The sequence below is a fragment of the Clavelina lepadiformis genome, chromosome 3 (genome assembly GCF_947623445.1).
Source record: "Clavelina lepadiformis chromosome 3, kaClaLepa1.1, whole genome shotgun sequence".
NCBI lineage: Eukaryota > Metazoa > Chordata > Ascidiacea > Aplousobranchia > Clavelinidae > Clavelina > Clavelina lepadiformis.
Genome location: NC_135242.1, coordinates 22,957,985 through 22,970,186, shown reverse-complemented (window position 1 = coordinate 22,970,186; position 12,202 = coordinate 22,957,985). Strand labels below are relative to the sequence as shown.

At 37.5% G+C, this 12,202-nt stretch overlaps 1 protein-coding gene and 1 non-coding gene across 2 annotated transcripts; one reads left to right on the top strand and one right to left on the bottom strand.

Moving 5' to 3' along the window:
* Positions 1 to 88: 88 nt before the first annotated feature.
* On the top strand, positions 89 to 4,411 carry LOC143450279 (toll-like receptor 7). The gene is made up of 2 exons (XM_076950758.1): positions 89 to 3,698; positions 3,772 to 4,411. The coding sequence occupies exons 1-2, from the start codon at positions 742 to 744 to the stop codon at positions 4,031 to 4,033; spliced, it is 3,219 nt and encodes a 1,072-aa protein (XP_076806873.1). The 5' UTR covers positions 89 to 741; the 3' UTR covers positions 4,034 to 4,411.
* A 5,059-nt stretch (positions 4,412 to 9,470) lies between these two features.
* Trnap-ugg (transfer RNA proline (anticodon UGG)) lies at positions 9,471 to 9,542 on the bottom strand. The gene has a single exon. It is a non-coding gene; the product is annotated as a tRNA-Pro (tRNA).
* Positions 9,543 to 12,202: the final 2,660 nt, after the last annotated feature.

Sequence of the window (12,202 nt, the reverse complement as noted above, 5' to 3'; positions counted from 1 at the left end):
ACTGCGGCGGCGAATGAACGTTACCGCATTTACTTTCACGCTCTGCAGCTTGTGTCGTGTTATACGCTTTTCGATGATCACGTTAATTGAAAAGATGTCATGATAATTTAGTCGAAAAGGATTTAAGACTTAATGCCCTTGACACCCTGTCAACGAACCAAGTTTTAAATTTGACCTGGCAGTGAAAACGTTGAGAATTACTGGTTTAAACCATGTGTTAAATAAGATTATTTATACTATAGAACTAACTTTTACTTAACACCTTAGCCACATAATGGTTTTTCCTTTGAAGTAGGAGATGAAAGTTTTATCGATGACATCATTGTAATCCCCACGTCGTGCGCTCTTACGAAGTTTTCTTTGCTGACAAATATTTCCGCCTTGCATTTTTAAACGTGTTTCCTATATTGGGCATCATGCAAAAGCAAGAATAGAATTGTCTCGGCTGAAACTTTCCCCAACAAACAGATTTGATTCAATTAATAGCAACTCAGGGGAAATAAGTTCGGCAAGAGGAATCTGACAGGAAGGTTTCGCAAAGAATTTTTAAGCAGCATTGTGTAGTTGAAAGAACTTGGTTCAGATGATGTTTTAGAATTGACGGAAATTTGTTCCGGTTGACAGGATTTATAAACCTACAAACGAGGACCGAGAACAAAACTAGTTCTTTCTATTTTTGGAGTGTGCTAATGAGGCTTAGCGTTCTATATACTGTATAGGATAACTACATACACAAAAACCATGGTGTGGTTACATGTAATATTGTTGATACTGCTTTGCATTCCCTACGCATTTACAAGCAAATCGCAATATGTTTGTGAAAGAGAGACTGCTATAAATGGGATGAATTTCGTTGTTTTTCTGGTAGACTACGATTACGTTTACCGGAACCTAGAATACGCACCTTGGCTGGATGAAAAGTATATTTATGTCGAGTGTGGTTTTAGGGGTCTAACAGAAATTCCCCAAAACCTGCCAACAAATGTGGAAGCGTTAAGGTTTTCCGGCAATATGATACGTCATATTGGCGCCAATGACTTTATCCAATACAAGAATATAACTTTGCTGAGCTTAGATGAGAATTGTGTTCCTCGTGGAATGTATCCGGAGGATCCACCATGTGGTGAAGACTTTTACATTGAACCAGGAGCACTGCAGCACCTTGTTAACTTGAAGTGGCTAAATTTGAGGTTTAATTACCTTCGTGAGTTTCCTCGGCGCTTACCCCCTTTTATAAGTGGGCTCGATATAAGCGCAACTCAACTGAACGATGTCACCGCTCAGTTGCAGAATTTGACAAAATTAACTCTGTTGTTCGGCGAAACAAACTGTTTGCGTAGCAAAGCGGTTGAAATTTGTCCTCGAAACTTTACATTGACCTGGTATCCTTCTGCAAATTTGGAGGTTTTGGATTTGTCCGAAAACAACTGGGAACGAATACCGCTGCAGTTGTTTGGGAACAAGCTCAAAGTTTTCTTGCTAATGGCAAACCCAGTTGTTCATTTGGAAAAGACCGACTTCATCAGAGCGCCAGAGTTACAAGTGTTAGACTTGGCTTTAATGGGTTTAATTACGAACCAGGAAGTGCGTATTGACGGCGGTCTGTTTGATCCACTTGCTCATCTTCGGCACCTTAATCTGTCTGGAAACTTCATTCAATTTCTACCAAATGAAATACTTAAAAACAATAAAAATCTCCAAGTACTCGACCTCTCCTCGAACTGCTTGCAAAAGTCTATTTTTCAAGCAAATTATTTAATGAACTTGAACCAAATTAAACACTTAAACCTGGCTTTTAACAGTTACTGTGGACCGACAAAAGCTGTCGATTTTCTTCGCTTGGGCCCGGCTTTTAGATCCTTAACTTCCCTTGAAAGGATATTATTCGGAAATGCAGCAAACGTTTTGCCCAATGCTGTCTTTTCCGTGCATTTCCATGAAGTCGACAATCAATCATTTGCTACTTTGTCAAATCTAAGTAATTTATCCACAATCGAAATTTCCTACTGCAATGTTCAATCTATTTCTTCAGATGCATGGGTCGGATTGCGCCATCTTAGATCCATTCAGGCTTCGAATAATCTTTTAACTTTTGCCAGTAACTTGGACAAAGCTACTCGCACTGAAAATACGACTCGAGACAAATCACTGTCTTTCTCAAACGTTGATGAATTTGGAGATACCGTAACTCATTGTACAACACAAGTAGAAGGTTTTTGTGATGTCAGAGGTTTGCTTAGTTATTCAAACAATCAAATTAAATCAATCTCTAAAAACAAAGGTCTTTTATTATCGAAGACAACGATCCTCGATTTATCAAACAATCAACTAGAAGAAATAAGAGTCGACGACTTAAAACATTTAACTTGTTTGTGCAGTATCGATTTGTCCAATAATCCGATTAAAACAGTTGATTATGACGCTTTTAATAGTTTCTCCAACTTACGACAAATGTACATCATTGGAAAAGAGACATTATTGGATTTCAAATTTTTCTGTCACTTTAGCCCGTCCGCCCAAGTCAACTTAAAATGGAAACTCGATAAAGGCGATCTTGCCGGTTATGTTCGCTACTGGACTTTGTCCGAAGCTTGTGACCTGAATTCGGTGGTGGAATTAGATATCGCAGAAAATTCGTTGTCGAGTCTGTTTTTGGTTAAAACGAAACATTTTCTGGACTTCCTACCTAACCTCAGAAGCCTTGTTCTACGCGACTGCGACATACTGTACACAATTCCAAAGAACTGGTTTAAAAACTTAATTTATCTTGAGAATCTTGATCTTAGTCACAACAATTTGAGGACGTTTCCTTTCAAACCATTACTATTTACAAAACACCTCAAAGTACTCTACTTGGATTACAACAAAATTAACAAATTAAAAGGAAATATATCTTTCCTTATTAATTTAGAAGTATTCACTATTGCAAACAATCATATCGAGTTTATTCAACCAGGATTTTTTTCTCATCTTCAATTGCTGAAACTTGATTTGAGTTACAATTACATTTCGCGACTTGACCCTAGTATTTTTAACCGAAGAATGTTAGAAACGCTTTTGTATTTGGACTTTAGGTGGAATGTTCTTGATTGTTCTTGTCATGTCTGGAACAAGTTTTTTCTTTGGTATATTTCTGATGCAAGTGATAACACAGAGCTTCCTGGATTTTATTCGAAGTGTACAACGGAGATCGAAGAATATTACGGCGGCTGCGTGACTTGTCAATCCCCGCTTGGTTTGCGTGGTCACACGGCCTCTCGTTTCGGACACAATACAAGCTGCGATTTCCAAAGAGATTTAATTTATGTCTTAACGTTCACAACAGTTTTTGTGATTTTTCTTTTATGTGGTACTATCGGTTACAGCAGCTGGTTTAGACGATTAATTCATCGGAAAGTCAACGAGTACTTCAGAGTTCAATCATTAAAACCAAGTGATGTCAATCCTTATCTGCCAAAAACCAAAAGCAAAAGAGGTTTTGTATTTTTCGACCACAACAATGACGAACTCGGTGATTGGGTCGACAACAAACTGGTACCTGGGATGATTAACGGAAACCCATCCATTGAACTTCTCCTGGCTGGTCGTGACATTGACGTTGGCATGTCGTCAACCGAAAATCTCCTACGACTTGTCACAAAGAGTCGCAAAACTATCGTTATCTTCTCTGGCACCTTCTGTGATAGCCCAATTTGCAGGTAGGCAAAACATTTTGCAAAATCTCTTTACATTTACAGTAGTTGAGCATCATTTTCAAGTCTGGTTTGGCAGGTACGTATTGGTGGCACTTCAAGAACTTCAAATTTCTGCTGGAAGAGATCAACTGATATTAGTGGAGTGGCATGGTGAAGTAGCAGCTCGCGTTCCAGAATTAATTCAACGAACTTTTAACCGAAAAATCTATGATTTCCTGAGATTCGATGAAACAAATGATGACGAAGTAATGTTCTTCGAAACTCTGCGAACTGCGTTTGCAAGCAGTGATATATGTAGGACAATTAACACATACGAAAACTGTAGCTTTGCAACATAATGACGTTTTTCAAAAAGGTGGATTGTTTAGTATGTTTGAAAAGAATAACGTTAGCGGAAGATAAAAATTCTTACTTACATACCTTGTTTGTTTACTTGCTTTCATTTGTCTTTTTTAACAAAACAATTACCAAAATAGAACTTGAGAAACTGCACCAGTAGTTGTTTGTGTAGTTACTAAACAAACGCGTGCATTAAAATATAACTGTCTATGTTTGATACAGTATACCATGGCCAAAGATTACAAATAACTCATGCGTCTTGTGTGAAGATTTCTTTTAATGGTAATTTTCGTCAGAACATGGTCTTAACCCTGCATTTCATAAAAATATATTTAAGTAAAGGGTTTATGGTTTTTATAAATAAAATATATCAATGACTTGGTGTATCATGTTTACGACAACAATTTGAAACCTACTGAAAGCATCTTTGCTTATTACAAGAAAGTAAGCGACAACATGTTGTTGAGATTTTCTTCTGCGTTGCTTGAATTACAGGAAGCTGCGTCATTTCTAAATTTAGACGTCACTTCGAAGATTCGAAAACAAGTTTCACACCGGCACTAGTAATTAAAAGATGTAATAACATGTAAGCCTTAGACTCTAAGGCATGCTCGCCCTTGTAGGCCGTAGAACATTTTAATTACTTTTGGCAAATCTTGTTGAAAGTTGAAAGAATTTATTCGCAAATCATTGTAAAATGTTTTACACTTTATCCGTTATTGTTAAAAGTGTGATATAGCTCATACTGTGATCAGAGCATGTGGTTTCTCAACCGACAACTTCAAAATACACTTAACAATGAAAGAACAGACTGAGACAGGACTTGAAATTGAAGTGGTTATTACAAGATCAATCTTTTTTATCAGTTACACAATTATAGCTTAAAAGCAAACGATGTGAACGCTGTGAAAGCAATCGAAGAAATCAGCTTGCATCAATCAATTTGCTAAAAAGGATCTGAAGCTCGGCGACAAGGTCCATAACAGTGAAGGAGTGTGCCACAAAACTATGTTGTAGGTTCACCTCATTGACCCCTCATATCTAAGTGACTTATCGGCCGCCAATGAGAAAGTATGCTCTTTTTTTTGCAGTAATGTTCAGTGTAATTTAGCTTTGCTTATCAATCAATTCCTATATCGGTTCTTATTAAAACACAGACGACTTAGCAAACGTTCTAACATAACGTGACGCAAGGACAGCTGACTTGGCAGATTCACGACAATTTAAGTTTCGTTCCGGACCTTTGTTTTCCAATAACGCGTCATTGTTAACAGGGTTATTGAACAAGATAAGCGATGGAATAAATAGCTGGTATGAGAAAGCAGCTCGGTTTAACCACTGTTAAAAAACGTGACGAAGCAGCAGTGTTGTCAGTGTTTAATTGTAGAACGACCGTCAACAAGCTTGGTACAGTGTCAGTCCATGACCATTCGTGAGTGGTGTATGGGTTTGCAGAAACATATTCTTGCTTTCGTAAGGGAAGGTGTAAAAAACTAACTGCATGATGTAACACGCAACATAAGATATCGATTAAAAAGCATAATAAAAGCCATTAGCGTGTAGCATATATTGGGGCCAAACAAAGCACACATTTTTGTTGCATTTTTTGGTGAACACAAGCACACATTTTTTAGTGAACATGTACTCCGCCTCCCAGCGGTTCTGAAAATACCTACTCTTAAAATCTACTTTCCTATTGGCCATATTGAAAGTTGTCGTACAAAATAGTACGGCTATGAGTAGTAATAGTAGTTGACTTGACAAAATTAAAGTGAGGCTGCTGAATAAGAGCAGTTTTGACTGGCCTATGTTTGATTATTCTTGTGTTACGTCATTATGTTGCATTTATCTTTTTCGAAAAGCATTAAAGAATTTAAAACAATGAAGAAAAAGGCAGTCCAGATTACCAGCAATAGAATAAATCTATTTATTCTATCCTATGGTGGGGCCAGTGGCGTAGGAGCATATGCTGCCGCCCCTGGCTTTCGATGAAAATGCCGCCCTATGTAGACTGCAGCAAATTTTGAAGTATAGTTTCATGTTCACGAAATCTTTTCAATAAAAATAATTACAGATAATGTGCCGCGTCTCAGAAGTTCTATATTGCTTGAGAAATAAGCCACACTGTCTCAGCGTTAAGGCCTAAAATAAAAGACAAAAAATGGAGAACAAATGTATTAGGCAAATAAAAGATTAATAACCGCCTCAAAATTGAACTTTTCGAGCTTTCGCCGAAGCAAAATCAGCGATAATATCTTCAAAATCAAGTTTTTGAACGTATAATGTCTTTCTATAGAAAGAATCGATAGAGCTGATAGCCGATCATCATTCATGGTAGAACGTAAATAGGACTTTATCATTTTGAGCTTTGAGAAACTCCTCTCACAACTCGCAATTGAAACACCAATGGTAAGATAAAGTTTCAGACACAAGCATAAATATGGTAGGCCTACGTACTTGTTGAATCAAGTAGGTGTGATTTAGCTAACCACTGTAAAACATCAAACGCTGTTGCATTACGATCAAACGTGGTATCACTGCTTCGCACCAGCCTCTTAAATCTGTCAATTTCCACAGCTAGCTCCAAAAAGTCCACCTCGTCGTCATAAGTGCTTCTAAAAGCGTTGGTGAATCCATTGTGACTTTCGCTTTGCAACAGCGCGTGAGGATTCAAAAATCCAAACATATATTTCAAGTGGTGTATGCCGGTAAACCTAGTTTCAGCTTCAAGTTTAAATCTGTCCAATGCTTGAAACATGCATCGTCTTACTTCTCCAACAACACTAAGGCCAGCATTTGCTGCGTGTTCGCCAGGCATTCTCTTTTTTCTGCGAAGTCTCCGATCTTCAACTGGAATCTCTAGCTCTGCGCATTTTTTGATCGTTGCATCCACAGAACCTTTAACCAGATTATCTCGTTCTTCCACTAAAAAGTTGACAAACGCTTTCATCTTGTTAGAGCATTGCGCTAACAGCAATCCTTTTGCTGCAAGTAAGTTTAAGTATCATGAGATTCTCGCAGGATTACTTTCCAAAAACATAAGAAGAAAAAGAAAGAAAAATTCTGAATCGCTTCTAGAATACTATGAGCGTCACCTCGTGTATTAAGATTTTTGTTTGGATTACATAGTTCCTCTAGACTCTAGAGCATCCATAAACTCATCAAAACCTGCGTGAAGGGCCTTTACAGCAGCGTGATGTGCGCTCCATCGCGTATCAATCACTCGCTTCAGCGCGATTGGCGCATGCTTTAGAAAGACATCCCATCTATGAGTAGAGGCAGCAAAAAAAAAACATACTTTGTAAAACAGCGAAAATCTGTCGCTTAAATGCAACGATCCGACGGCATGAACATCTGCAAGATTCAGTGTGTGATTTCCACACGGTACGAGTAGTGCTTTTGGATTTATGTTTTTGATTTTTTGCTGAACTCCAGTATGAATTCCCGACATAGTAGATGTGTTGTCGTAGCCTTTTCACCTACACATCATCACATCTAAGTTGTTTAGTTCAAGTTCATCTAGAATAGATTGAGAAATTTCAGCTGCCGTTTTTCCGCTCAACGGAAAGAAATTCAAAAACGATTCCTTCAGTTGGGCAATACTGTTTTTGATTGTTACATATCTGACTATAAGAGTCATTTGATCAGTATGTGATACGTCCGGAGTACTGTCGCACATAATCGCAAAATATTTAGCTTCGCGCACCTCTTCAAGAACGATGTTTTTGACTTTTTTACTGAGAAGCAAAATAAGCTCATTTTGAATAGTGGGAGAAAGATAAGTAGTTGTCATCTTCGTAGAAATACGAATATCAGCAAGGTATTTGATGATTACGGGACTATATTTTTCCAGAAGCTTCACAGTCTCTAAAAAATTTCCTTGGTTGTTGAATTCAAAAGCTTCACGATGTCCTCGAAAAGGAAGGTTTTGCTTACTTAGAAATAATATGACATCAACAACGCTTTCTAAAATTGCTTTCCACTTTTTTCGCTCTTCATCCATATAAATGGTGATCTATAACTTCAGGCCAAGAGGCCACATCATTGGGCAAATTGTTGACTATTGCAACTGCTTCGTCGTTATTTTCACCTTCGTCTCCATCTATAACTGGCAATGCATAATTGATTTCATTGGTATTACTTTTGATAGACCCTGTTTCTTGCGTTTCTGCTGATATTTTCAGTATCTCTCTGGAGCTCAGCGTTATTGTCTGGGTTTTTATTTGAATCGTTCTCTGGTAATGTTAAAGAAACATTTGAACCAGAAGAGGTTACAAATTTTAGCATAGCTCCCATGTGCGTTTTTAATTCTGCTTCTCTTGCTTTCGCTTCTTTTTAAAAAAAGCTCCACTCTCTTTGACACGTTTCATTTTCGAGTCTAAATTAACACTAAGTTAGTATAAATTTAACCACAACCTGTCATTTAAACGTTTACTATCAATAACAACTTAAAAGTTTACAATTAAACGTTTAAATGCCCAGGACTGGTTCACCTTCCACAGTTTTCTTGGTCAGCGGGACCAAATTGTAACAAAATAGCTTGTTTACCGCTCCATTTTTTTTTAAATTCTCGTGCTGTGTGCACTGTGCAGCCTCATTTTGCCGCCCCCTTGCAGCCTGCCGCCCCTGGCGCAGAGCCAGAACCGCCAGGTGGCTGCTACGCCACTGGGTGGGGCAACTGCTGTGCTACTCTATTGTGCGATTTGTTATAATCTTGTTTCTTGCTTGAAAAAAAGTAAGTTATACAGTAGAATGATCTTGCGGGCCGGAAATATTACACTTTTATTGTAAAGCGGGCCGGATGTGGCCCACGGGACGGGAGTTTGACACGTATGCCCTAGGCCCTAGGGCATAGACCAACAAGCCACTTGCGTTCTAGTTTGCTTCAAACAAAGTTACACATGACCCATTAACAGATAAACATTTTTAACCAAACTGTTGTAATTAATATAACTACAGCAGGGATATTAATAATACTATTTTATTACACACAAAAACACTGGCATGTTTCAGCCTTTTTAACAGTTCATCTTCGGGATGAAGCGAAGTTATCTAGGAATTGTAATTTACTTTACAGACGAGAAAAAAGGAAACAATATTTTGACTTTATTTGTTACAAAGCTACACTGCAGCAAATGGATGAAGTTGGGGGCAATGATAAAGTGTAAAACTAACGCAGACATCCAGATAATTAAAAGCTGATAACATAGAACTGGGAAGACGTTTTAGTTACAACAGTTTAGCACACTAAATCAGTTTCCACCCTACGCAATTTACAAACATTTTAAATGAAAACTACCAGACTTATCTGAGTGTTCACAATTGCTTTATTTCAACGCGAGCAACTTGTCTGTAACAATATAGATAAAAAGTTGAAAAGCGGTTGGCGCGAGATGATCTTGCAAAATGCGTTGTCAACATCGTAGTAAATTTTCGGGGCTCGTCCGGGATTTGAACCCGGGACCTCTCGCACCCAAAGCGAGAATCATACCCCTAGACCAACGAGCCTGACAATTCCGTTTGACGCATTTTATTTAATTTTAACGGTGCTGTAGGCTGAGTGTCAATAAAAATTTATTCAGCGTCATTTACAGCGAACCCGGTACATTGACAACGATTTTAGTATCATTATGAATCTTTACCAGTGTACCAGTTTATTTTAGTTTTGTTTTTTGAAGAAAAAACAGCTACTGACCAAGTATAAGCTGTTATTTTTACTCCGGCATTTATTTTGCATTATGGCTTTTATGAACCTTAACTTCCTAGGTATAGCTATTAAACAAATTTTTCAATTGTAATTCTAAGTCAAAAGCATTTGAAAATATTTTTGCGTTAAACGCAGGCCGTATAAACAATATTCTATAAGTGTGGATGATGCTTTGGAATTTTAAACGGTAAATTTCTGAAATTAAGGAACTTTTTTAGCCATACTTTGCAAGTTTAGGTATTACGAGCGACATTTATTTTACCTAATGGTAGTGTTGTACTTTCAAAATTGAAGAGACGGGCTCGTCCGGGATTTGAAACCGGGACCTCTCGCACCTAAAGCGAGAATCATGCCCCTAGGGCCTAGACCATTACAGTATTATCGTAATATTCAACGATAATTAGAATCACGTTATCATATATCAGTTACTTTACCATATACGCTACGTCCCATTAACTAAGTAAGATCGGATATACGTTCCCCTCATTGCACACACGTGTTTGTATGCCCTGTGAATTACTGGTAGGCATAATCCTGCGCTAGATTGCTATTACTTCACACAGGAGAGAAGGGCTTAGGGGCCAGTTTTTGCCGCCGGGTGGTCGATCGAAAAGCGTTATAATCTTTCCGATTATGAGTTGCACCTTGTGTAAAAATTTGATGCGTCTAGACCCCCCGTTTAAAAGCCTTGCCGGTTTGTGACTTACAGACAAACAGTCGAACTGAGTAAGTCCCACACACATATACATAGATAGATATTGATGGCCGTGTCGAAGTTGGAAGTCAAAATTTTCGGATTTAAGGGGTAAAATGCATGGCACGAAATTCGTATTTTCATGTCGATTAGCGGAGATTTCTGTTTTTCGTGGTTTTTATAAACGAGATTTGACGGTATTGACACAAACGTTGACGTAACATATCCAACGCTATGTGTTAATATAAGTGTGTAGTAATAGCAATTATGAGTTTATTTTACAATAACTTTTCTGTATACTTACAACCGTAGGAAAAGTTATGTGAAAACGTCATCAACCCACGTCATTGTTTTGGCGAACGACTGCGTCAGAGTCCATCAATGAATCACAATCGAATTCGAAAGTTCTGAAATTAAAACATAACACTTCAATGAATACACTGTTAAAGTACCTAATTGGGAGTGACCAACAACACAATAAAGAGTGCGGCAATACAATACAATACAATTCCATACAATACAACACTGATCAATATTACCATGGCGGCTGGGGATGAAGTATCATTGTATGAAAGAGTTTGCCACGGTTCCAAAAGGCAAAGCTTTGTTAGCTAGTAGCGGCAGCCATTTAGCCATTATTCGTATGCTATTTTGTGACAGAACTAACCGCTTGTTGTTCATTTTGCAAGTGTTTGGCAAAGAACAAAAAGTTGTTTGTCATAGCTTTAGTTTTAAAAAACAACTGTTTGTTTTTAATTGTCGTGCTTCTAATATATACTTTACGTGTACAGCCATCGTAGAACGCCCGTTCATTCGGTTTCTTTGAACATTTTACTTAGCAAAATTATATCAATGCGAATTGGATAACTGAACCAAGTAACAACATGATGCTAAAAACGGATTTTCAACCAAAGCTGTAGTCAAGACGCTTCTTTCAATTAAAATTTAACCATAGAATAATTCGCTTTTTTGATTGCATCACCACAACATTGTACAAGTGGTTGGAATTCCTAAATGAGCCGACTGTATCTGTATTATCAAGACATAAGTGAGTGGAGACAGTTTGGAGACTTTCTTGATGCCTGAATTTGTATAGAACAAATTCTTTGAGTGCATGAATGCAATCTGTTAATAAAAGACATGACAAAAGACACCTTTTTCACGATAGCACTGATGTTGATAAACGATACAACACAACATTTTGAATTACGACTGGACCAACTCTAATGCTGTAGGTCATGAGGTTTAAGTTGAATGAGTTCTGTTGATTTTGTGGTTTGTTAGTGTTCGTTTTATTGCGCCTTGAATCATCGTACTTGTATAAGGTATAGTTTTATGATATAATATCTTTTGTATTAAATGGACACATTGCATTTCATATATTCTGGGCAATTGTTGGTTTTACACATATGTTTGCATATCTATGACATACAGTATTTCATGCTGTGGGTTTTTCACTTTGAAATGACAGGAGAATGACAGAAGCTAAAACGGCAAAAGCCGTGAAAACCGCTTACATTTGGTTTCAATGTTTGTATTATAAAATTATAAGAAGAGTGAAAATTCCTCTTTTATTCTGTGACCGCCTGTGACTAGTAGGATACCGAGCACTACAACATTTCCCTATTGTCCATATTTGGGTCCGATAAGCTGATGTTTTTATACGTCTTCGTATTCATTGTTTAGTTCAATTCTTTAGATTTCTTATGATGTTGAAGCTATTATGATTATGTTTAGCGTTTTATTGTATATCTGCTATTTATTGTT

What these genes read in the sequence shown, in the direction of transcription:
- LOC143450279 (XM_076950758.1), top strand. Translation starts at nt 742, where the DNA reads ATGGTGTGGTTACATGTAATATTGTTGATACTGCTTTGCATTCCCTAC. An exon ending in TGTGATAGCCCAATTTGCAG is followed by an intron (nt 3,699 to 3,771) that starts GTAGGCAAAACA and finishes CTGGTTTGGCAG; the next exon opens with GTACGTATTGGTGGCACTTC.